The sequence below is a fragment of the Mobula hypostoma genome, chromosome X1 (assembly GCF_963921235.1).
Source record: "Mobula hypostoma chromosome X1, sMobHyp1.1, whole genome shotgun sequence".
Classification (NCBI taxonomy): domain Eukaryota; kingdom Metazoa; phylum Chordata; class Chondrichthyes; order Myliobatiformes; family Myliobatidae; genus Mobula; species Mobula hypostoma.
Window position 1 is genome coordinate 8391755 of NC_086128.1, and position 25562 is coordinate 8417316.

The 25562-nt window shown below is 42.7% G+C and overlaps 1 protein-coding gene across 1 annotated transcript in view; it reads right to left on the minus strand.

Annotated features, from left to right (window-relative positions):
- The window catches only part of LOC134340321 (vasoactive intestinal polypeptide receptor-like), a 238928-nt gene that overhangs the window by 20716 nt on the left and 192650 nt on the right, over positions 1–25562 (minus strand). Inside the window, exon 7 of the mRNA XM_063037409.1 lies at positions 6366–6516. Coding sequence (XP_062893479.1) covers positions 6366–6516 — 151 coding nt within the window. The remainder of the gene's footprint in view (positions 1–6365; positions 6517–25562) is intronic.

The following is a 25562-nucleotide window of genomic DNA, read 5'->3' on the forward strand; positions in this document are numbered from 1 at the left end:
ACGATCTGAAACATCCCGGACACTGGCACCGGGGAGGCAAATTATCATCCGAATTTCTTTCCTGCATCCACAGAATCACCTGTCTGGCTGATCCCCTAACTATACAGTCCCCTATCACTGCTGCCATCCTCTTCCTTTCCCTACCCTTCTGAGCCACAGGACCAGACTCTGTGCCAGAGGTGCGGCCACTGTTGCTTCCCACAGATAGGCCGTTCCCTCCCCCCCAACAGTACTCAAAGAGGAGTACTTATTGTTAAGGCAGGGGGGAGGCAGCCACAGGGGTACTCTCTAGTATCTGACTCTTCCCCTTCACTCTCCTGACTGTGACTTACATATCTGTCTTCCGTGGCCCCGATGTGACCACCTGCCTATAACTCCTTTCTCCTCCTCTTTCTCCCTGACCAGACGAAGGTCATCGAGATGCAACTCCAGTTCCCTAATGCGGTCCTTTAGGAGCTGCAGTTCGACACACTGGGTGCAGATATGGCTGTCCGGGAGGCTGGGAGACTCCAGGACTTCCCACATCTGACACCTAGCACAGAACACTGGCCTCACACACATACCTCCTTTCCGCAATTAACACAGGTAAATCTGCCTCACCTCGTTACCGCCTAAGCCTGTTGAGCCAAAGCCCTATCACTCTGCTACCCTCTCACTCCGCTGCCAGCTCCAAACGCTGCCCACTGGATATGACGGTCTTCTTTTTAAACTTTTCCCGCTCTACTGGCTGACATCAGTTTTGCCTCTCTTTACCCCGAGCTTCCACTCATACAACCTTCCACCACCTGCTCCCATGGCTTCACGTGACCCTGCTCTGGGGGCTAAGCAGGTGCTATACCTTGCCCAAGAAAACCTGCAGGCTAGCAGAGGGAAGGAGCACCTTACACCTACTCTGTTAAAGACGTATCTCCGCCCCACCACCCAATTTCCACATTATGGTGCCAAATTGTTTTCCACAGCCCTGGGTAGTAGTGACAATCTTTATGACAGAATTAAGGGAAATAGATGACCCTTTAGTATCTAAGAGTGATTCAAAAAGGTGGTTCTTCACTTTTCAAGGGCAACAAGTGAGTTCCTTACAAAATGTTAAATTTGAAAGCTTGATAGAAATTTCAGTCCAATTTCCTACATGGGATTTCCACAATATTGGGTGGATTTACTCCCAGGCCTAATGTTGTTTCCCATTGTTGTTCTAGAAGAACTCAACTCTTCTCCAGTGCCTTTTCCAGAGTGTAGGATTATTCTTTTCAATAAGGAGAATGATCTGTGAAATAGACAGCACATCACTGCCCTCAGATATAATTCAATCATACAGTGAATGGTCAAAGTACAATGTAGTGAAGGACGAGGGGACTAGGGTTTTCAGGAGAACAAATTTCAAGCTGCTCTGTCACATCTAATATTTTCTTTGTTTACTCAGCAAACTAATTCAAATTGTCCATCTCCTTGACCTCTTGGCTACAGTGGGTATTAACTCCGAGAAAGAAGCTCTCCTGAAGCAAATGAAAAGAACAAAGCACTTTCCAGCATCTCAGGACACTCCACAACCAATGAAATATATAGAGCCATATAGAACTTATAGTGAGGAAGCACACCCATGTGGTCCAACTGGTCTTGGCTGATATTTTCACGTGAACTAAAACTCCTGACACCTCTCATCATTACTTGGTCATTATGACAATTTAGGAAATGCAGCAGGCAATTCAAGCACATGCCACATCATCCAGGAGTGGGGTTTAAAAGTGAGTATCCTGGGATCTTGTACATCCACCCAAGAGAGCAAGTGGAACCTCTGTTTAGCACTTCCACTGAAAAAACTGCATCTCCAACAGTGTGGAACTGCACTGAGGTGGCAGAGTAGATCATATACTCAAGTTTCTGAAGAAGGACTTACAGTAATTTCATAATTATCTAATGCTGAGGAGATTTGTTGTCAGCTGAGCCAAGACACAGTGTGGGGCTGAGGCAGGGAATGATTGTCAGTGTTGTGTTGAAGATCACTGGTCTGATCAACGGCCTGATAGAAGTCCCATCTAGGGTAGAAAACCATAGTTGTCCCAGAAGTGGCAATGATGAGCTCCCCCAGCATAAGTCTGCATTCTGTCTAAAGGGAGAACGGTGCCACCCCAGCTGACAGGGATGCAAGGGTAATGTAACCCTGACTGCTGAATCTGTGGGGTATGACATGGGAAAGCGACAGTGGCCGTGCCTCCGGCACAGAGTCCCGCCCTGTAGCTCAGAAGGGTAGGGCAAGGAAGAGGAGGGCAGTTGTGATAGGGGACTCGATAGTAAGGGGGTCAGATAGGCGATTCTGTGGACGCAGTCCAGAGACCCGGATGGTAGTTTGCCTCCCTGGTGCCAGGGTCCGGGATATTTCTGATCGTGTCCAAGATATCCTGAAGTGGGAGGGTGAGGAGCCAGAGGTCGTAGTACATATAGGTACCAATGACATAGGTAGGAAAAGGGATGAGGTCCTGAAATGAGAATATAGGGAGCTAGGAAGGGAGTTGAGAAAAAGGACCGCAAAGGTAGTAATCTCGGGATTACTGCCTGTGCCACGCGACAGTGAAAGTAGGAATGCGATGAGGTGGAGGATAAATGCGTGGCTGAGGGATTGGAGCAGGGGGCAGGGATTCAAGTTTTTGGATCATTGGGACCTCTTTTGGCGCAGGTGTGACCTGTACAAAAAGGACGGGTTACACTTGAATCCTAGGGGGACCAATATCCTGGCAGGGAGATTAGCGAGGGCTACTGAGGTGACTTTAAACAAGAATGGTTGGGGGGTGGGAATCAAATTAAAGAGGCTAGGCGTGAGGAGGTTAGTTCACAACAGGGGGATGAGAACCAGTGCAGAGAGACAGAGGGGTGTAAAGTGAGGGTAGAAGCAACAAGTACTAAGGAGAAGAGTAAAAGTGGCAGGCCAACAAATCAGGGCAAGCATTAAAAAGGGCCACTTTTCAACATAATTGTATAAGGGCTAAGAGAGTTGTAAAAGAGCACCTGAAGGCTTTGTGTGTCAATGCAAGGAGCATTCGTAATAAGGTGGATGAATTGAAAGTGCAGATTGTTATCAATGATTATGATATAGTTGGGATCACAGAGACATGGCTCCAGGGTGACCAGGGATGGGAGCTCAACGTTCAGGGATATTCAATATTCAGGAGGGATAGACATGAAGGAAGGGGAGGTGGGGTGGCGTTGCTGGTTAAAGTAGAGGTTAACGCAATAGAAAGGAAGGACATAAGCCGGGAAGATGTGGAATCGATATGGGTAGAGCTGCGTAACACCAAAGGGCAGAAGACGCTGGTGGGAGTTGTGTACAGGCCACCTAACAGTAGTAGTGAGGTTGGAGATGGTATTAAACAGGAAATTAGGAATGTGTGCAATAAAGGAACAGCAGTTATAATGGGTGACTTCAATCTACATGTAGGTTGGGTGAACCAAATTGGTAAAGGTGCTGAGGAAGAGGATTTCTTGGAATGTATGCGGGATGGTTTTTTGAACCAACATGTCGAGGAACCAACTAGAGAGCAGGCTATTCTGGACTGGGTTTTGAGCAATGAGGAAGGGTTAATTAGCGATCTTGTCGTGAGAGGCCCCTTGGGTAAGAGTGACCATAATATGGTGGAATTCTTCATTAATATGGAGAGTGACATAGTTAATTCAGAAACAAAGGTTCTGAACTTAAAGAGGGGTGACTTTGAAGGTATGAGACGTGAATTAGCTAAGATAGACTGGCAAATGACACTTAGAGGATTGACGGTCGATATGCAATGGCAAGCATTTAAAGGTTGCATGGATGAACTACAACAATTGTTCATCCCAGTTTGGCAAAAGAATAAATCAAGGAAGGTAGTGCACCCGTGGCTGACAAGAGAAATTAGGGATAGTATCAATTCCAAAGAAGAAGCATACAAATTAGCCAGAGAAAGTGGCTCACCTGAGGACTGGGAGAAATTCAGAGTTCAGCAGAGGAGGACAAAGGGCTTAATTAGGAAGGGGAAAAAAGATTATGAGAGAAAACTGGCAGGGAACATAAACACAGACTGTAAAAGCTTTTATAGATATGTAAAAAGGAAAAGACTGGTAAAGACAAATGTAGGTCCCCTACAGACAGAAACAGGTGAATTGATTATGGGGAGCAAGGGCATGGCAGACCAATTGAATAATTACTTTGGTTCTGCCTTCACTAAGGAGGACATAAATAATCTTCCAGAAATAGTAAGAGACAGAGGGTCCAGTGAGATGGAGGAACTGAGCGAAATACATGTTAGTAGGGAAGTGGTGTTAGGTAAATTGAAGGGATTGAAGGCAGATAAATCCCCAGGGCCAGATGGTCTGCATCCTAGAGTGCTTAAAGAAGTAGCCCAAGAAATAGTGGATGCATTAGTGATAATTTTTCAAAACTGGTTAGATTCTGGACTAGTTCCTGAGGATTGGAGGGTGGCTAATGTAACCCCACTTTTTAAAAAAGGAGGGAGAGAGAAACCAGGGAATTATAGACCGGTTAGCCTAACGTCGGTGGTGGGGAAACTGCTGGAGTCAGTTATCAAGGATGTGATAACAGCACATTTGGAAAGCGGTGAAATGATCGGACAAAGTCAGCATGGATTTGTGAAAGGAAAATCATGTCTGACGAATCTCATAGAATTTTTTGAGGATGTAACCAGTAGAGTGGATAAGGGAGAACCAGTGGATGTGGTATATTTGGATTTTCAAAAGGCTTTTGACAAGGTCCCACACAGGAGATTAGTGTGCAAACTTAAAGCACACGGTATTGGGGGTAAGGTATTGATGTGGATGGAGAATTGGTTAGCAGACAGGAAGCAAAGAGTGGGAATAAACAGGACCTTTTCAGAATGGCAGGCGGTGACTAGTGGGGTACCGCAAGGCTCAGTGCTGGGACCCCAGTTGTTTACAATATATATTAATGACTTGGATGAGGGAATTAAATGCAGCATCTCCAAGTCTGCGGATGACACGAAGCTGGGTGGCAGTGTTAGCAGTGAGGAGGATGCTAAGAGGATGCAGGGTGACTTGGATAGGTTGGGTGAGTGGGCAAACTCATGGCAGATGCAATTTAATGTGGATAAATGTGAAGTTATCCACTTTGGTGGCAAAAATAGGAAAACAGATTATTATCTGAATGGTGGCCGATTAGGAAAAGGGGAGGTGCAACGAGACCTGGGTGTCATTATACACCAGTCATTGAAAGTGGGCATGCAGGTACAGCAGGCGGTGAAAAAGGCGAATGGTATGCTGGCATTTATAGCGAGAGGATTCGAGTACAGGAGCAGGGAGGTACTACTGCAGTTGTACAAGGCCTTGGTGAGACATCTGGAGCATTGTGTGCAGTTTTGGTCCCCTAATCTGAGGAAAGACATCTTTGCCATAGAGGGAGTACAAAGAAGGTTCACCAGATTGATTCCTGGGATGGCAGGACTTTCATATGAAGAAAGACTGGATGAATTGGGCTTGTACTCATTGGAATTTAGAAGATTGAGGGGGGATCTGATTGAAACGTATAAGATCCTAAAGGGATTGGACAGGCTAGATGCAGGAAGATTGTTCCCGATGTTGGGGAAGTCCAGAACGAGGGGTCACAGTTTGAGGATAGAGGGGAAGCCTTTTAGGACCGAGATTAGGAAAAACTTCTTCACACAGAGAGTGGTGAATCTGTGGAATTCTCTGCCACAGGAAACTGTTGAGGCCAGTTCATTGGCTATATTTAAGAGGGAGTTAGATATGGCCCTTGTGGCTAAAGGGATCAGGGGGTATGGAGGGAAGGCTGGGGCGGGGTTCTGAGTTGGATGATCAGCCATGATCATAATTAATGGCGGTGCAGGCTCGAAGGGCCAAATGGCCTACTCCTGCACCTATTTTCTATGTTTCTATGTCCCAGAAATGGTTGTGTTGCATTTAACTTTGCAGGGGTCGGGGGTGGGGGGGGGGGGATACTGAAAAATACAGCATTATGTGATTAAATTTCAGGGTAAATATTTCTTAGGCTGTGAGCTGTTGCTTAGCAATGCACTGCCGAAAGGTGTTAGAAGCTGAGTGAACAGTAACTTTCAGAAAGAACACGAGAGACTGCAGATGTGCTGTGGAATCGGGAGCAAAGTCAAACTGCTGAAGGAAACTCAGCATGTCTGGCAGCATCTTTGGGGGGTGGTGGAATGGATAGTTAATGTTTCAGGGCCTATATATGGCCTCATCTGAGGTCCTCCAGCAGTTAACTCCCAGTAGGAAACTGGATAAGAAAAGTAAGAGGCAGAGAGAAAAAGTCTGAAAGAGTCAGAACGGGCAGGTCAAGCTGGGTGGTTCCTCTGGTGTGTGAAAGTACGGTTGAACAGAAAGCGCCTCACCCCAGGCTGTCACGATGTACCACCAGAAGTACTTCCTCTCAGTGAAGAAGACCACAATGAGCGTATGGAGGTAGATGCCTTCTGCCAGCAGCCAGAAGAAGTTTGCCGTGATGCTGAACTGATAGAAGGCGATTGCAACCTTGCACAATGGCTGGAAAAGAAGACAGAAACTTTAGTTTTGGCCTCTTATGCTTGCCCACATTTCCACCCCACATCTACCACCTCCATCTGCTGAGATGTACTTGGCCCCACAGTAAGTGTACAACTCTGTTCTCTCTGGCTCTACTATCTAATGCTTCCCAACCCTTTTTCTGCCATGGACAAATACCATTAAGCAAGGGGTCTGTGGACTCCAGGTTGGGAACCCCTGTATAGAGGCTTAACAATGCCTGTTTCTTTGGTTCAGCATTAGTCCTGAGTAAACAAATTCATTAATTTGCTATCCAGAAATCCTAGTGGCTTGGCATCTGACCCAGTGAGTCCTGTTTCCCGTGCACCCTTTAAACTCACCAGGTTCACTAGAAAATTTAAGTGAGTGAGAAGTGTGTTTAGATAGCAATATAATAATATCCAATAGTCTGGCGTCTGAGTCCTGAGGGTACAGGATTTTTGGATTTTCACTGCAACTGCACACTGGCTGCCACACCCGCTCTGCGATGGAGCAAAGCATCTCAGAAGCAGGTGGAAATACAGTGCTTTCCTTGCCGATCAACCCTGCACTCCTATCCCAGTTACCAGCTTTACTTTTAACCATGCTCATCCACCACACTTCCCAGTGTGAAAAACTCCCACAATGACACCATCAACAAATAGTCAATGCCAGAATTTGCTGTTGATAACTGCAAGTACAGAGGAGATCCAGAAAGTACAACAAAGAGACAGCAGGAAATACACTCATGGCTAATATACGAGGGGCATTTAAGGTTGTTGAACAGTATAAGCAGAAGGTAGTTGAAGGAAGTGTGGTACCAATTCGAGACCAAGCTAAGATTCTCTTATGCAAACACTACATGAATACTTGGTCTTTATTCAGGAGTGAGTGGCGGAAGTGATATTGAACAGGATATAGATAGGTAAAAGAAAACCTCCCTCCCTGTCGCTCTCCACTTTTCATAGGGATGGCTCCCTCCATGATTCCTTTGTCCATTTGTCTCTCCCCACTAATCTCCCCCCGGCACTTATTCCTCCAAGCGGCCAAAGTTCCACATCTGCCCATACACCTAAGTGGTAGAAATGCTAAACCTGCCCATTCATCTCCTCCCTCACCTCCATTCAGAGCCCCAAACTGTCCTTCCAGGTGAGAGAACACTTCACCAGCGAATCTGCTGGGGTCGTCTACTGTGCCCAATGCTCCTGATGTGGCCTCCTCTGCATTGGTGAGAACTGCTCCCTCAAGCACCCTCACTCAATCTGCGAACCCTCACTCAATCTGCGAAAAACAGGATTTCCCAGTGGCAATTTCAATTCCACTCACCATTCCCATTCCATAAAGTTCGTCCACAGCTTCGTCTACTGCCACAATGAGGCCACTATCAGACTGAAGGTGCAACACCCCATATTCCATCTGGGTAGCCTCCAGCCTGATGGCATGAATACTGATTTCTCCAATTTATGGTAATTCTTTTCCCTCTTCCCCTTCGGTCTTCATTTCCCAACTCTGCCTCCCTTACCTCTTCTCTTCTACTCACCTGCCTATCTCCTCCCCCCTGTGCCCCTCACTCCCTTTCTCCCATGATCCACTCTCCTCTCCTATTAGATTCCCTCTTCTCCGGTCCTTTACCTTTTCCATCTACCACCTCCCAACTTCTTACTTCAACCCCCCTCCCCCATGCACCTGGCTTCACCTATCACCTTCTAGTTTGTCATCCTTCCCCTCCCTCACCTTCTTATTCTGACATCTTCCCCTTTCCATTCCAGTCCCGATGAACCGTTTTGGCCCAAAATGTCAACGGTTTGTTCATTTCCATGGATGCTGCCTGACCTCCTGAGTTCCTCCAGCATTTTGTGTGTGTTGCTCTAGACTGGGGGTTCCCAACCTGGGGTATGGGTGGCTCTTCAGTTAATAGAAGGGATGCATAGCATAAAAAGGTTGGGAACTCCTGCTCTAGGAAAGATTAGTTTGCTATGGTAATCACAAAGAAAACTGCAGAAAATCTGGGCACAATCTGCTAAATCTCCGAGAAATAAGGGAGGGGGAGGGTTGTTGTTTTTTTTTTTTTTTTTTTTCTTTTTAAATCTTTTTATTGAGTAAGTATACAAAAAAGGTAAGCCATATAAACATTAATACAATGTTAAAGTATAATAAAATTCCAAAAGATAACAATACCAAAAAGAAAATACTACAAACAATGTAATTTAAGCATAAGAAACCAAGATAACATAATAGTATACTAGATTTTATATATATCAATGGAAAAAAAAAGAAAAAAAAAAACCCCAAAAAAAAACCCACCGTGCAACTAACTAAAAGCAAAGCAAAGCAATGGGCTAACTTGAAACCAAACAGAGTTAAACTTAAAATCACGTCCTCAATCCCGACCTCCATTAAAACAGTGAAGAAAAAACAAGAAGGGTAAATATTACATTAAATGAAAATATCGAATAAAAGGTCCCCAAATCTGTTCAAATTTAAATGAAGAATCATAAAGGTTACTTCTAATTTTCTCCAGATTCAAACATAAAATCGTCTGAGAAAACCAAAAAAAGGTAGTTGGAGCATTAAGCTCTTTCCAATGTTGTAAAATACATCTTTTCGCCATTAAAGTAAGAAATGCAATCATTCTACGGGCTGAAGGGGAAAGATTACTAGAAATTTTAGGTAGTCCAAAGATAGCAGTAATAGGGTGAGGAGAGATATCTATATTTAATACCTTAGAAATAATATTGAAAATATCTCTCCAAAAAGTTTCCAAAGTAGGGCAAGACCAAAACATATGAGTTAAAGAGGCTATCTGCCCCGAACATCTATCACAGAAAGGATTAATATGCGAGTAAAAACGCGCTAACTTATCTTTGGACATATGTGCTCTATGAACCACTTTAAATTGAATTAGGGAATGTTTAGCACAAATAGAGGAAGTATTAACTAATTGTAAAATCTGCCCCCAATCATCCACAGAAATGGTAAGCCCCAATTCCTGTTCCCAATCTACCCTAATCTTATCAAATGGAGCTTTCCTAAGTTTCATAATAATATTATAAATCATAGCCGATGCACCTTTCTGACATGGATTAAGGTTAATTATCGAATCTAAAATATATATAGGAGGAAGCATTGGAAAGGAAGAAAGTATAGTACTTAGGAAATTTCTAACTTGTAAATATCTAAAAAAATGTATTCTTGATAAGTTATATTTATTAGATAATTGTTCAAAAGACATAAGGGAACCATCTAAAAATAAATCCAAAAACCGTAAAATACCCTTAGTCTTCCAAGTTTGAAAAGCGCGATCCGTAAAAGAGGGAGGAAAAAATATGTTACCTAAAATAGGAATCGCTAACCCGAATTGATTAAGATCAAAAAATTTTCTGAATTGAAACCAAATGCGCAAAGCATATTTAACTATCGGGTTAGAGACCTGCTTAAGGCGTTTCGAATCAAAAGGAAGAGAGGAACCTAAAATAGAACCAAGTGTATAACCCTGAACAGATTGTAATTCCAATGCTACCCATTTAGGAATAGATAGTATGTCCCGGTCAAGTAACCAAAATTTCATATGTCGAATATTAATAGCCCAATAATAAAATCTAAAGTTAGGTAATGCTAAACCTCCATCTCTCTTAGCTTTCTGTAAATGTATTTTACCCAGTCTCGGATTCTTATTCTGCCAAATAAATGAAGAAATTTTAGAGTCAACTTTATCAAAAAAAGATTTAGGAACGAAAATTGGTAATGCCTGAAACACATATAAAAATTTTGGCAAAAAAAACATCTTAACTGCATTAATACGACCAATCAAAGTTAAATATAAGGGAAACCATTTAGATGAAAGTTGAGTAATATGGTCTATTAATGGTAAAAAGTTAGTCTTAAATAAATCTTTATGTTTACAAGTAATTTTAATCCCAAGATATGAAAAGTAATTATTAATCAATTTAAATGGAAATTTATAATATAAGGGAAGATGTTTATTAATCGGAAAAAGTTCACTCTTACTAAGATTTAATTTATAACCTGAGAAAAGACCAAATTGTGCTAATAACTCTAAAACAGCAGGAATGGATCTCTCAGGATTAGAAATATATAAAAGTAAATCATCAGCATAGAGTGATAATTTATGGGACTTTAATCCCCGAGTTATCCCAGTAATATTTGAAGATTCTCGAATAGCAATTGCAAGAGGTTCTAATGCAATATCAAATAATAGGGGACTAAGAGGACAGCCTTGTCGAGTACCACGAAAGAGAGGAAAAAAAGGTGAGTTTAAGGAGTTAGTACGAACCGAGGCTACAGGGGAGTGATATAACAGTTTAATCCAGGATATAAATTTCAAGCTAAAATTAAACATTTCAAGCACCTTAAATAAATAAGGCCATTCTACTCTATCAAAAGCTTTCTCGGCATCTAAAGAAATAACACACTCAGGAACATTTTGTGAGGGAGTATAAACGATATTTAACAATGTACGAATATTATAAAAAGAGTAACGACCTTTAATAAAACCCGTTTGGTCTTCCGAAATAATAGAAGGAAGTACTTTTTCTAGTCTATTTGCTAATAACTTAGAAAAAACTTTAGAATCAACATTTAATAAAGATATTGGTCTATAAGATGCACATTGAGCAGGGTCTTTATCCTTCTTTAGTATTAAAGAAATTGATGCTCTATTAAAAGATTCCGGAAGTTTACCAAGTTTCAAAGAAGCCTCAAAAACCTTATAGAGCCAAGGAATCAATAAAGAAGCAAAACATTTATAAAATTCAACGGTAAACCCATCAGGGCCAGGAGCTTTCCCCAGATTCATAGAAAAAATAACATTCTTAATCTCATCCATTGTAATGGAAGTATCTAATAAAGAAGACATATCCTGTGAAATCTGAGGGAAGTCTAACTTATCTAAAAAATCATTCATATATTTAGAATCTCGAGGAGACTCTGATTGATATAAAGAAGAATAAAAATCACAAAAGGTTTGATTAATCCCCACATGATCCAATATCAATCGATCATTTTGGTTATAAATCTGATTGATTTGAGATTTAACATAATTAGATTTCAATTGATTAGCCAGCAGCTTGCCAATTTTATCACTGTGAACATAAAAATCACTTCTTGTTTTCTTTAATTGGTTTACAATCGAGGACGAGAGTAGTAAACTGTGTTCCATTTGAAGTTCAGTTCTTTGTTTGTATAGCTCCTCAGAAGGAGCCATAACATATTTCTTATCAATTTCTTTAATCTTGTCCACAATTGCCATCTCCTCCTGCTTCTGTTTCTTCCTCAAAGCAACGGAATACGAAATAATCTGACCCCGAATATAGGCTTTAAAAGTGTCCCAAAGAGTGTTAACCGAAATATCTTCTGTATGGTTAATTGTAAAAAAAAGCTCAATCTGTTCATTCATAAAATTAACAAAGTCCGAGTCCTGAAGCAACAGCGAATTAAAACGCCATTGTCTATTGTTTGGTATATTGGCCATAATTTTAATAGAAAGCTTAAGTGGAGCATGATCCGAAATGGTTATAGAATCATAATCACATTTAATCACTGAAGGGATGAGACGAGAATCAATGAAAAAATAATCAATTCTTGAATAGGAATGATGAACATGTGAAAAGAAGGAAAAATCTTTTTCCTGAGGATGCAGAAAACGCCAAATGTCCGTCGACCCAGAATCAGAAAGGAAAAAATTAATCAAATTTGCAGATTTATTAGGTAAAGTCCGTAAAGGAGCCGAACGGTCCAAAGCTGGAGATAAACAGGTATTAAGATCTCCGCCCCAAATCAATGAAAACTCGTTCAAATTCGGAAACTGATCAAACAATGATTTATAAAATTCCGGACAATCCATATTAGGAGCATAAACATTAACCAAAACTACTTTTTTATTAAATAGTAAACCACTAACCAATAAAAATCTACCATTCGGATCAGAGATAATATCCTGTTGTATAAAAGTAACTGAGGAGTCTATAAAAATAGAGACGCCTCGAATCTTAGCATTGGAGTTCGAATGAAATTGTTGTCCCTTCCAGAATTTGAAAAAACGTAGTCTGTCCCCCCTCCGTACATGGGTCTCTTGTAAAAATAAAATTTGTGCTTTAAGTCTCCGGAACACTTTAAAAACTTTTTTCCTTTTAATAGGATGATTAAGACCATTAGTATTCCAGGAGACAAAATTAATAATAGACTCCATAAATCCTAAAGTCAACCCATAACAAGGAGGATTGACAATAGGCGCGACCCACAAACCCGGAGAGGAAACAGAACATACAAAAGATACCGGGGAAAAGGACGCAACCAATACTTCAATAATGTATATAGCCCAAAGAGAAACAAACTAAAACGTGAAGCCCCGCCCACCCCCCCCCCCCCAAGACCCCAAGGCGAAATCTAAAGCAGACCCGCCAGAAAGAAGCAAGCGCTAAAACTACCCCCATGACTTCCGGCATACGCTCCCTAAAAAAAAGGTATAAATATGAAAAGGATCAGCTAATTGTAAAACAGTAAAAAAATAAGTAAAAAAAAGTTAGCTCAATTAAAATACACACAGAACAGAACAAAAGCCAGAAAGTATATATTAAAAAAAAACCACAATAAACCTCAAACTCATGAATAGACACAGCAACAAAAAAAATAGGATTATTAACATAAAATGATTATAAAAACAGAATAAAATTAAAAAAAAACTACAAAATTTAAGGCCGCACAGGAAATACGTAAGATGACAAAAAGGAAGTAACCACCCAGAATCCCCTGGGAAAAGAAAGAAATGACGCAGTTAAAAAGAAAGTTTAGCAGCCATATTAAGAAATTGAAAGTAAACTTTTCTGCCCAAATAGGGCACAGAAAAGTTAAAACCAACCAATTCACAGCCTCCGATCAACGGAGAAAATTAAAAAAAGGCAATTAAGATGTTGAAGATGAAAGTTGATCCAGATAACTCTGGGCATCCGATGGAGAATCAAAAAAACGAAGGGCTCCATCTAACATGCGAATCCTTAGACGTGCAGGGTACAGCAGCGCTGGTCTTAAATCCATCTTATAGAATTCCGACATCACGGATCTGTAACGGACCCGTTGGTCCCAGATTGGTTTACTGAAATCTTCCACGAATCGGAACTTAAGATCCGCAAAATCAATGAAACCTTTAGATCGAGCGAATCGAAACAGTCTCTCCTTGTCTTGAAAGTAATGAAAACGTAAGATAACATGCCTAGGTCTATCTGACCTAGACGAGTATGATGGGATTCTGTGAACACGATCCAGTAGCGGTGGTTGGTCAGGAAATACAGTAGGGAATGCATCTTTTAAAAGTTGGGAGAAATATTTCATAGGGTTGTTAGCTTCCACGGCTTCCCTGACGCCAATCATTCGTAAATTCTGCCGTCGCATTCTAGATTCCAAGTCAGAGTTTTTAAAAGTCAAAAAGTCAAGTTTCTTCTTCATTACATTAATTGTTTCTTCGACTTTCCCCATCTTAAGCTCACTTTGTTGCGCGGATTTTTGAAGATCAGATATAGCCGACTGATGTTCCGCAATACATGTTTGCATCTTATCAATTAAATCGGCAATTTTCTGGAACTTAGTTGAGATTTCCGTATGAATCAGGTCTTTAACAAAGCCCATAATTTCTGTACGAATCATCTCCCTAACAGAGGTTGAAATTTCCCTCTGAATTAACTCCGATATCGCTTTCAAAGTCACCGGTGATTCAGTCGGAGGGAGATCCGTAGCTTTCGGTTTAACCGGAGGTTTACCATCCTTGCCGTCTTTCCCGTTCTTAGACATAGCCGATCTCAGTATCATCCAATTGTCAGAGAATTCAGTTTAATTCAAAGTATTGTAAAAATTGATGCCTTAATAGTTAATTAAAGTATAGCTGACCATAGAGAGAAAAAACTCAGAGGTAATGGAGCGAGTCAAGAACGCGACTTCACTCCATGAGCGCTACCGGAAGTCTCCCGGGAGGGTTGTTTAAAGTGACTCCAAATGTTACATCCTTATTCACAAATGAGAGTGATAAATGGAGCAACTCATTTCACATTTATGGAGAAAACCTTGGAGTTAATAATCCACAACAAAGCAAGTTGACAACTTGTTAATTCTTGGTTGAAAACTGAACCATTATTTCCGGCTAATGTGTTTGAGTTATTGCTGAAAGAATCAAATCACTCAGAAAGGAGATGAGGCAGAGACCTTTATACAAATCCACATCCATGTAATGTTATGTAATCAGACAAATACTGAGATGGATTCAATCATGAAATCACAGAAACTGGCCCTGGGATTGACAGTCTGAGAATACATGAACTATATAGAGCAAAGAGAAATGACAATGAACAAATGAAGCTTGAGCTCAGTACAAACTCAGTAAGACTTCCTCTGAAAATTGAGGTGCACAGTGTACACTTGGTATTGGGCGCACAAAACCGGATCAATTAAACCTTGACAAGACTGGAAAGTTTCCAGAACATTACTCATTCTTAACAGTTTCCAATGAGGTGAATGACACTGACAGGAGATGGTGCTTCTCATTAGAATAGCCATGGATGTAAGAAGTAGAATCAAAAATCATTATGAGGGTCTATCAGTAAGATTGATAGACATTGGTGAAGACAAATTAGTTGGGTACCAGAATCACAGCAATACTAGACATATATAACTGCGTGGAAGAGAAATATATAAACAATTTTGGATTATAGTTCTTGACATTGCATTGAAAGCTTGTGCTACAATGTAAAGATAGTTCAGGAAAATGCATGGGTATACTCTGCTAGAAAGAAACAATAGAGGCAGTGGTAACAAAAAGATACACAAAATGCTGGAGGAGCTCAACAGGTCCTATTGAAGGGTCTCGGCCCAAAACGTCAACTCTTTATTCCTCTCCGTAGATGCAATCTGACCTGTTGAGTTCCTCCAGCATTTTGTGTGCGTTACTCTGGATTTCCAGCATCTGCAGATTTTCTCTCGTGACGGTAACAAAAGTATTAAGTTCACCAGAAAGTAGGCAAAGACCAAAACTCAACCAGACTAGAAACTATAAAGACAGGCAACAAGCAAGTAACCAAGGAATAATCTTGAAGTGAGTTAGGAAATATTCCTGCAGATAAAGGGCTAACACCAATAGGACCTTCCATTGGAAGATGAACTCAATTCATGGACAAAATGAACCACAACTCAACCAAATAATAAACAGATTGAATGGGTGAGCCTTAATGAAGCTGGGTGAAGATGTGGAAGGTGTAATTGAGTAATCTATTACACCCTTTACATGGATGAGAAACATGATATAATCAAGACTCCAGAAAATGAAACAAGCATCATTTGCAGGATCATCAAACTGGCACTGGGATATCAAGTTCAAAGTTCAAAGCATATTTATTCTGAGAGTTTTAGCCAAACAGCACAGAATGCCTTCTGGCTGCCTGAGCCATGCCACCCAGCAACCCCTGACAACCCTGATTTACTATCATGGGACTATTTACAGTGACCAACTAACCTCCCAAATCGTACAAACTGGAGCACCGAGGGAAAACCCACGCAGACATACAGATGCCTTACAGAGGATGCTGGGATTGAACTCTGAACTCTGACGCCCCAAGCTGTAATAATGTCGTGCTAACCACCAATAGCTTTATAGGCTCAATGGGCCTAATGGCCTCCTTCTATGTTGTAAGGAAAAAGAGTGTATCCTTGTTGGTGAACAAGTGTTGATTGCAGATATTGAAGCTATGTACAAGTGCTGAAAAGAAACGTGGGAAGACCACAAGTAGGCAAATAAATATGGAAGGAAGAGAAGTAATGATCATTTGCTCAGTATATTCAACATGTAGATCAACACATTTTTATATATTAAAGAATATATATTAAGTTTAGTGCAGAGAAGTGGTTCTGAGACAAAAGTTCAGACATGATTGTATTGAGCTATAGAATCAGCTGGAGCTTATGGTCTTGTGTCAGAGAAGAAGAACACACGTTGTGTTATGCAATCTACAATACACTCAGCAAAATTTCAATTCCCTGAGTAATTCCATCACCTCTAGTGGACGAAGCAATGGTGCTGAGAAAGTAAACCATTCGTTATTTTTTTTTTCTCCAACGGCGTTCTGAGAGGCGGGACTGCGCAGGCGTGTGACGTCGGGCTGTGCAGCGCGGCAGATTTAAAAGGAACAGAGCCTCATAGAGCGGGCAGCGTAGTTTGCGGGCTGCGGAGTGAGCCGGGAGCAGAGTGAAGACTTAAGGGCTTCGGCTCAATGGGCTTAGGCGGAAACGGGCGAGGCGAGGTAGGTTTGGCATTCATTTTCTGTTGCTATTTGAAGAGAGGGGCAGTATGAGTGTGAGGGCAGTTTGCTGTTCTCGGTGTCGGATGTGGGAGGCCCTGGAGTCTCCAAGCCTCCTGGACGTCTACATCTGCGCCAAGTGCATCGAGATGCAGCTCCTAAGGGACCGCGTTACGGAACTGGAGTTGCAGCTCAATGACCTTCGTCTGGTCAGGGAGAGTGAGGAGTTGATAGAGAGGAGTTACAGGCAGGTGGTCATGCCGGGGCCACGGGAGGCAGACAAGTGGGTCACGGTTAGGAGGGGGAAGGGGAAGAGTCAGGTAATAGGGAGTACCCCGGTGGCTGTGCCCCTTAACAATAGGTACTCCTGTTTGAGTACTGTTGGGGGGGACAGCTTACCCGGGGGAAGCGACAGTGGCCGTGCCTCCAGCACAGAGTCTGGCCCTGTAGCTCAGAAGGGTAGGGAAAGGAAAAGGAGGGCAGTAGTGATAGGGGACTCGATAGTAAGGGGGTCAGATAGGCGATTCTGTGGACGCAGTCCAGAGACCCGGATGGTAGTTTGCCTCCCTGGTGCCAGGGTCCGGGATATTTCTGATCGTGTCCAAGATATACTGAAGTGGGAGGGTGAGGAGCCAGAGGTCGTGGTACATATAGGTACCAATGACATAGGTAGGAAAAGGGATGAGGTCCTGAAAGGAGAATATAGGGAGCTAGGAAGGGAGTTGAGAAAAAGGACCGCAAAGGTAGTAATCTCAGGATGACTGCCTGTGCCACGCGACAGTGAAAGTAGGAATGCGATGAGGTGGAGGATAAATGCGTGGCTGAGGGATTGGAGCAGGGGGCAGGGATTCAAGTTTCTGGATCATTGGGACCTCTTTTGGCGCAGGCATGACCTGTACAAAAAGGACGGGTTACACTTGAATCCTAGGGGGACCAATATTCTGGCAGGGAGATTAGCGAGGGCTACTGAGGTGACTTTAAACTAGAATGGTTGGGGGGTGGGAATCAAATTAAAGAGGCTAGGCGTGAGGAGGTTAGTTCACAACAGGGGGATGAGAACCAGTGCAGAGAGACAGAGGGGTGTAAAGTGAGGGTAGCAGCAAAAAGTACTAAGGAGAAGAGTAAAAGTGGCAGGCCGACAAATCCAGGGCAAGCATTAAAAAGGGCCACTTTTCAACATAATTGTATAAGGGCTAAGAGAGTTGTAAAAGAGCACCTGAAGGCTTTGTGTGTCAATGCAAGGAGCATTCGTAATAAGGTGGATGAATTGAAAGTGCAGATTGTTATTAATGGATATGACATAGTTGGGATCACAGAGACATGGCTCCAGGGTGACCAAGGATGGGAGCTCAACGTTCAGGGATATTCAATATTCAGGAGGGATAGACATGAAGGAAGGGGAGGTGGGGTGGCGTTGCTGGTTAAAGAAGAGATTAACGCAATAGAAAGGAAGGACATAAGCCGGGAAGATGTGGAATCGATATGGGTAGAGCTGCGTAACACTAAGGGGCAGAAGACGCTGGTGGGAGTTGTGTACAGGCCACCTAACAGTAGTAGTGAGGTCGGAGATGGTATTAAACAGGAAATTAGGAATGTGTGCAATAAAGGAACAGCAGTTATAATGGGTGACTTCAATCTACATGTAGGTTGGGTGAACCAAATTGGTAAAGGTGCTGAGGAAGAGGATTTCTTGGAATGTATGCGGGATGGTTTTTTGAACCAACATGTCGAGGAACCAACTAGAGAGCAGGTTATTCTGGACTGGGTTTTGAGCAATGAGGAAGGGTTAATTAGCAATCTTGTCGTGAGAGGCCCCTTGGGTAAGAGTGACCATAATATGGTGGAATTCTTCATTAAGATGGAGAGTGACATAGTTAATTCAGAAACAAAGGTTCTGAACTTAAAGAGGGGTGACTTTGAAGGTATGAGACGTGAATTAGCTAAGATAGACTGGCAAATGACACTTAAAGGATTGACGGTGGATATGCAATGGCAAGCATTTAAAGGTTGCATGGATGAACTACAACAATTGTTCATCCCAGTTTGGCAAAAGAATAAATCAAGGAAGGTAGTGCACCCGTGGCTGACAAGAGAAATTAGGGATAGTATCAATTCCAAAGAAGAAGCATACAAATTAGCCAGAGAAAGTGGCTCACCTGAGGACTGGGAGAAATTCAGAGTTCAGCAGAGGAGGACAAAGGGCTTAATTAGGAAGGGGAAAAAAGATTATGAGAGAAAACTGGCAGGGAACATAAACACAGACTGTAAAAGCTTTTATAGATATGTAAAAAGGAAAAGATTGGTTAAGACAAATGTAGGTCCCCTACAGACAGAAACAGGTGAATTGATTATGGGGAGCAAGGACATGGCAGACCAATTGAATAATTACTTTGGTTCTGCCTTCACTAAGGAGGACATAAATAATCTTCCAGAAATAGTAAGGGACAGAGGGTCCAGTGAGATGGAGGAACTGAGCGAAATACATGTTAGTAGGGAAGTGGTGTTAGGTAAATTGAAGGGATTGAAGGCAGATAAATCCCCAGGGCCAGATGGTCTGCATCCTAGAGTGCTTAAAGAAGTAGCCCAAGAAATAGTGGATGCATTAGTGATAATTTTTCAAAACTCGTTAGATTCTGGACTAGTTCCTGAGGATTGGAGGGTGGCTAATGTAACCCCACTTTTTAAAAAAGCAGGGAGAGAGAAACCGGGGAATTATAGACCGGTTAGCCTAACGTCGGTGGTGGGGAAACTGCTGGAGTCAGTTATCAAGGATGTGATAACAGCACATTTGGAAAGCGGTGAAATGATCGGACAAAGTCAGCATGGATTTGTGAAAGGAAAATCATGTCTGACGAATCTCATAGAATTTTTTGAGGATGTAACCAGTAGAGTGGATAAGGGAGAACCAGTGGATGTGGTATATTTGGATTTTCAAAAGGCTTTTGACAAGGTCCCACACAGGAGATTAGTGTGCAAACTTAAAGCACACGGTATTGGGGGTAAGGTATTGATGTGGATGGAGAATTGGTTAGCAGACAGGAAGCAAAGAGTGGGAATAAACAGGACCTTTTCAGAATGGCAGGCGGTGACTAGTGGGGTACCGCAAGGCTCAGTGCTGGGACCCCAGTTGTTTACAATATATATTAATGACTTGGATGAGGGAATTAAATGCAGCATCTCCAAGTCTGCGGATGACACGAAGCTGGGTGGCAGTGTTAGCAGTGAGGAGGATGCTAAGAGGATGCAGAGTGACTTGGATAGGTTGGGTGAGTGGGCAAATTCATGGCAGATGCAATTTAATGTGGATAAATGTGAAGTTATCCACTTTGGTGGCAAAAATAGGAAAACAGATTATTATCTGAATGGTAGCCGATTAGGAAAAGGGGAGGTGCTCAATCAGGATCAGCTGTAGCAGTCTGTCATAATCCCCCTCTACCCCCTTTGAGGCGCACCAACGCTCACAATATGTCTGCATCTCACGGGCAAACTCTAAATACACAGAGTGTCACAGTTTGAGGATAGAGGGGAAGCTTTTTAGGACCGAGATTAGGAAAAACTTCTTCACACAGAGAGTGGTGAATCTGTGGAATTCTCTGCCACAGGAAACTGTTGAGACCAGTTCATTGGCTATATTTAAGAGGGAGTTAGATATGGCCCTTGTGGCTAAAGGGATCAGGGGGTATGGAGGGAAGGCTGGGGCGGGGTTCTGAGTTGGATGATCAGCCATGATCATAATAAATGGCGGTGCAGGCTCAAAGGGCTGAATGGCCTACTCCTGCACCTATTTTCTATGTTTCTATGTAAATGATAGGCCCAACATCATCAGTACTGCAACCTCAATTTCCCCCGGGATCAATAAAGTATGACTATGACTACTATGACTATATCAATAAGCTCCTTGAGGAACCTCCCAGAAATTTCAAACCAATACATGGCTACCCGTGTCAGTCGCACTTCTGTCAGTGGAGCTGGCGAGCATACAGTGGAAAAAAACAGATAGCCATAAACATGAGAAAGCATCTCAGTGCCCCTAATGAGGAATGTGGAAAGTGGTCTTCAACAGAACTGTAAAACAGAGGAAGAAGTGGATGTAACGCAAAATTCTGTTTGTTCAGAAGACAGTAAGAATTCAGTAGGTGATGATGAAGCCTTAAAGTCTTACTCACTCTGCATCAAGAAACTGAAAAAGCCAAGGCAAGAATTTAGAATTTGAACTTGATATTATAAAATGAGACAGGAAAAGGGCAGGCATGGTGGCACAGCTGGTAGAGATAATGCTTCAAAGCTCAAGTGACCCAGGTTCAATCCTGACATTTGGTGCCATCTGTGAGATCTTTGCATGCTCTCCCCAGTGCGTTTTTGTTTCCACACACCAAGGTCAGGCTGGTGCGTAGATTAACTGGATACAGTAAGTAGCCTCTGGTGACGGTGAGTGGTAGAACCTGGATGGTATTATGGCAATGTGGAGAGAACCAAATAGCATTAGTTCTGGATTGATGTAAATGGTGGTTGGTGGTTAGTGGGCTGAAGGGCCTGTTTCTGTGCTGTAAAGCACTCCTGCTCTGGGAAAAGGTGAAGGCAATTTGATAACAGAGAGCCCAGATGAGGGAGTGCTGATGAAGTTGTATGTTTGGATTTACAAATGTATTTGATAAAATCGCACATGTTAGAATAGCTACTAAAACTGAAGCCCATAGGATTAAATGGACACCATAAGACCCTAAGACATAGGAGCAGAATTAGCCCATTTAGCCCATTCCATCATGGCTGATCCCGGATCTCATTCAACCCCATACACCTGCCTTCTTGCCATATCCATAAGACCATAAGATATAGGAGCAGAAGTAGGCCATTTAGCCCATTGAGTCTGCTCCGCCATTCAATCATGGGCTGATCAAATTCTTCCAGTCATCCCCACTCCCCTGCCTTCACCCAATAACCTTTGATGCCCTGACTAATCGGGAACCTATCGATCTCTGCCTTAAATGCAACCAATGACTTGGCCTCCACAGCCGCTCATGGCAACAAATTCCACAGATTTACCACCCTCTGACTAAAGTAATTTCTCCACATCTCTGTTCTAAATGGACGTCCTTCAATCCTGAAGTCGTGCCCTCTTGTCCTGGACTCCCCTACCATGGGAACTAACTTTGCCATATCTAATCTGTTCAGGCCTTTTAACATTCAGAATGTTTCTATGAGATCCCCCCTCATTCTCCTGAACTCCAGGGAATAGAGCCCAAGAGCTGCCAGACGTTCTTCATACGGTAACCCTTTTATTCCTGAAATCGTTCTCGTGAATCTTCTCTGAACCCTCTCCAATGTCAGTATATCCTTTCTTAAATAAGGAGCCTAAAACTGCACACAATACTCCAAGTGTGGTCTCACGAGTGCCTTATAGAGCCTCAACATCACATCCTTGCTCTTATACAGGTTTCCCCCACCATCTGAAGGTATAGCGTTCCTATGAAACGGTTCGTAAGCCGGAATGTCATAAAGCGAAGAAGCAATTACCATTTATTTATATGGGAAAATTTTGAGAGTGTTCACAGACCCAAAAATAACCTACCAAATCATGCCAAATAACACATAAAACCTAAAATAACAGTAACATATAGTAAAAGCAGGAATTATATGATAAATACACAGCCTATATAAAGTAAAAATACTTTTCCACAATCATTACTGCACTGCTCTCCGTAGCGAAAATCTCACGCAAGCGCCATCGGCAAAAACATGGTGCAAGCGCTCTCCGGTAACCTTTAAGCTATGAAGCTGCCAAATCATACCAAATAACACATAAAAATACACAGCCGATATAAAGTAGGAATAATGTATCACTTACCGGAATTGGTTCAGCGCCGAGCACACTGATGATGGTGTGTTAGACTGAGTCGTTGCAGGTTGGGTGGTGCAGTGGCCCCCACCCTCCAGGCCGCCGACCGATACATTGATGTGAAGAACGCAGGCGTCCAGCGGTAGGCGGGAGGCACACAGCACATCTTTAAGAAAAAAGCCGAAATAAACATGCTAATTAATTAGGTACCGCCCGGCACGTAATTGTTGGCCCAGATCAATGCCAATTTCCGATTGCGTCACCTCTGATCTGGGCTGACAATTACGTGTCGGGCGGCACCTAATTAATTAGCATGTTTATTTCGGCTTTTTTCTTAAGGATGTGCTGGGTGCGTCCCGGCTACCGCTGCATTCTCCGCGAATCGGTATCTGTCCGGGGCCTGGGAGTTGGGGTGGTGGGACACTGGGGTGTCATTTCATCGTCTGTTTCCAGTAGAGCAGGCAGCTCATCTTCTCCTATGACTGCCCACCTCGATGTCAAATGTCAAGGTTCGTTGTCTGCTGTGGCTGATGTGGAAAGCTTGCTTGACTGCTGAGCCTCGCAAATTTTTCTATCATACAGTTCTTTGTAAGCACTCAAACCATCCTGCAAGTATCCCCTGAACCCACGTACCCTTTTAAAATTAAAGTCATACTTTATCATTGCAGCAAAAATCTCACGCAGTTGCTTCACGTTCAGTTCGCTACTGCATTTGGTTTTGATTGTTATCCTTTCTTCTTCCAATTGCATCAGCTCTTCATCTATCAATTCTTGGTCATGGGATGCCAAAACCTCTTCGACATCATGTTCATCAGCTTCCACAAGCCAAACTCACGTTGTCCTTACTTCATTCACCACGATCAAAACACTTAATTATGTCTAGTTTTATGCTAAGTGTAACACCCTTACGAGCTCTTTCAGGCTTTTACATAGAAACATAGAAACATAGAAAATAGGTGCAGGAGTAGGCCATTCGGCCCTTCGAGCCTGCACCGCCATTTATTATGATCATGGCTGATCATCCAACTCAGAACCCAGCCTTCCCTCCATACCCCCTGACCCCTGTAGCCACAAGGGCCATATCTAACTTCCTTTTAAACATAGCTAATGAACTGGCCTCAACAGTTTGCTGTGGCAGAGAATTCCACAGATTCACCACTCTCTGTGTGAAGAAGTTTTTCCTAACCTCGGTCCTAAAAGGCTTCCCCTCTATCCTCAAACTGTGACCCCTCGTTCTAGACCTCCCCAACATCGGGAACAATCTTCCTGCATCTAGCCTGTCCAATCCCTTTAGGATCTTATACGTTTCAATCAGATCCCCCCTCAATCTTCTAAATTCCAACGAGTACAAGCCCAGTTCATCCAGTCTTTCTTCATATGAAAGACCTGCCATCCCAGGAATCAATCTGGTGAACCTTCTTTGTACTCCCTCTATGGCAAAGATGTCTTTCCTCAGATTAGGGGACCAAAACTGCACACAATACTCCAGGTGTGGTCTCACCAAGGCCTTGTACAACTGCAGTAGTACCTCCCTGCTCCTGTACTCGAATCCTCTCGCTATAAATGCCAGCATACCGTTCGCCTTTTTCACCGCCTGCTGTACCTGCATGCCCACTTTCAATGACTGGTGTATAATGACACCCAGGTCTCGTTGCACCTCCCCTTTTCCTAATCGGCCACCATTCAGATAATAATCTGTTTTCCTATTTTTGCCACCAAAGTGGATAACTTCACATTTATCCACATTAAATTGCATCTGCCATGAGTTTGCCCACTCACCCAACCTATCCAAGTCACCCTGCATCCTCTTAGCATCCTCCTCACTGCTAACACTGCCACCCAGCTTCGTGTCATCCGCAAACTTGGAGATGCTGCATTTAATTCCCTCTTCCAAGTCATTAATATATATTGTAAACAACTGGGGTCCCAGCACTGAGCCTTGCGGTACCCCACTAGTCACCGCCTGCCATTCTGAAAAGGTCCCGTTTATTCCCACTCTTTGCTTCCTGTCTGCTAACCAATTCTCCACCCACACCAATACCTTACCCCCAATACCGTGTGCTTTAAGTTTGCACACTAATCTCCTATGTGGGACCTTGTCAAAAGCCTTTTGAAAATCCAAATATACCACATCCACTGGTTCTCCCCTATCCACTCTACTAGTTACATCCTCAAAAAATTCTATGAGATTCGTCAGACATGATTTTCCTTTCACAAATCCATGCTGACTTTGTCCGATCATTTCACCGCTTTCCAAATGTGCTGTTATCACATCCTTGATAACTGACTCCAGCAGTTTCCCCACCACCGACGTTAGGCTAACCGGCCTATAATTCCCCGGTTTCTCTCTCCCTCCTTTTTTAAAAAGTGGGGTTACATTAGCCACCCTCCAATCCTCAGGAACTAGTCCAGAATCTAACGAGTTTTGAAAAATTATCACTAATGCATCCACTATTTCTTGGGCCACTTCCTTAAGCACTCTGGGATGCAGACCATCTGGCCCTGGGGATTTATCTGCCTTCAATCCCTTCAATTTACCTAACACCACTTCCCTACTAACATGTATTTCGCTCAGTTCCTCCATCTCACTGGACCCTCTGTCCCTTACTATTTCTGGAAGATTATTTATGTCCTCCTTAGTGAAGACAGAACCAAAGTAATTATTCAATTGGTCTGCCATGTCCTTGCTCCCCATAATCAATTCACCTGTTTCTGTTTGCAGGGGACCTACATTTGTCTTTATCAGTCTTTTCCTTTTTACATATCTATAAAAGCTTTAACAGTCCGTTTTTATGTTCTCTGCCAGTTTTCTCTCATAATCTTTTTTCCCCTTCCTAATTAAGCCCTTTGTCCTCCTCTGCTGAACTCTGAATTTCTCCCAGTCCTCAGGTGAGCCACTTTCTCTGGCTAATTTGTAT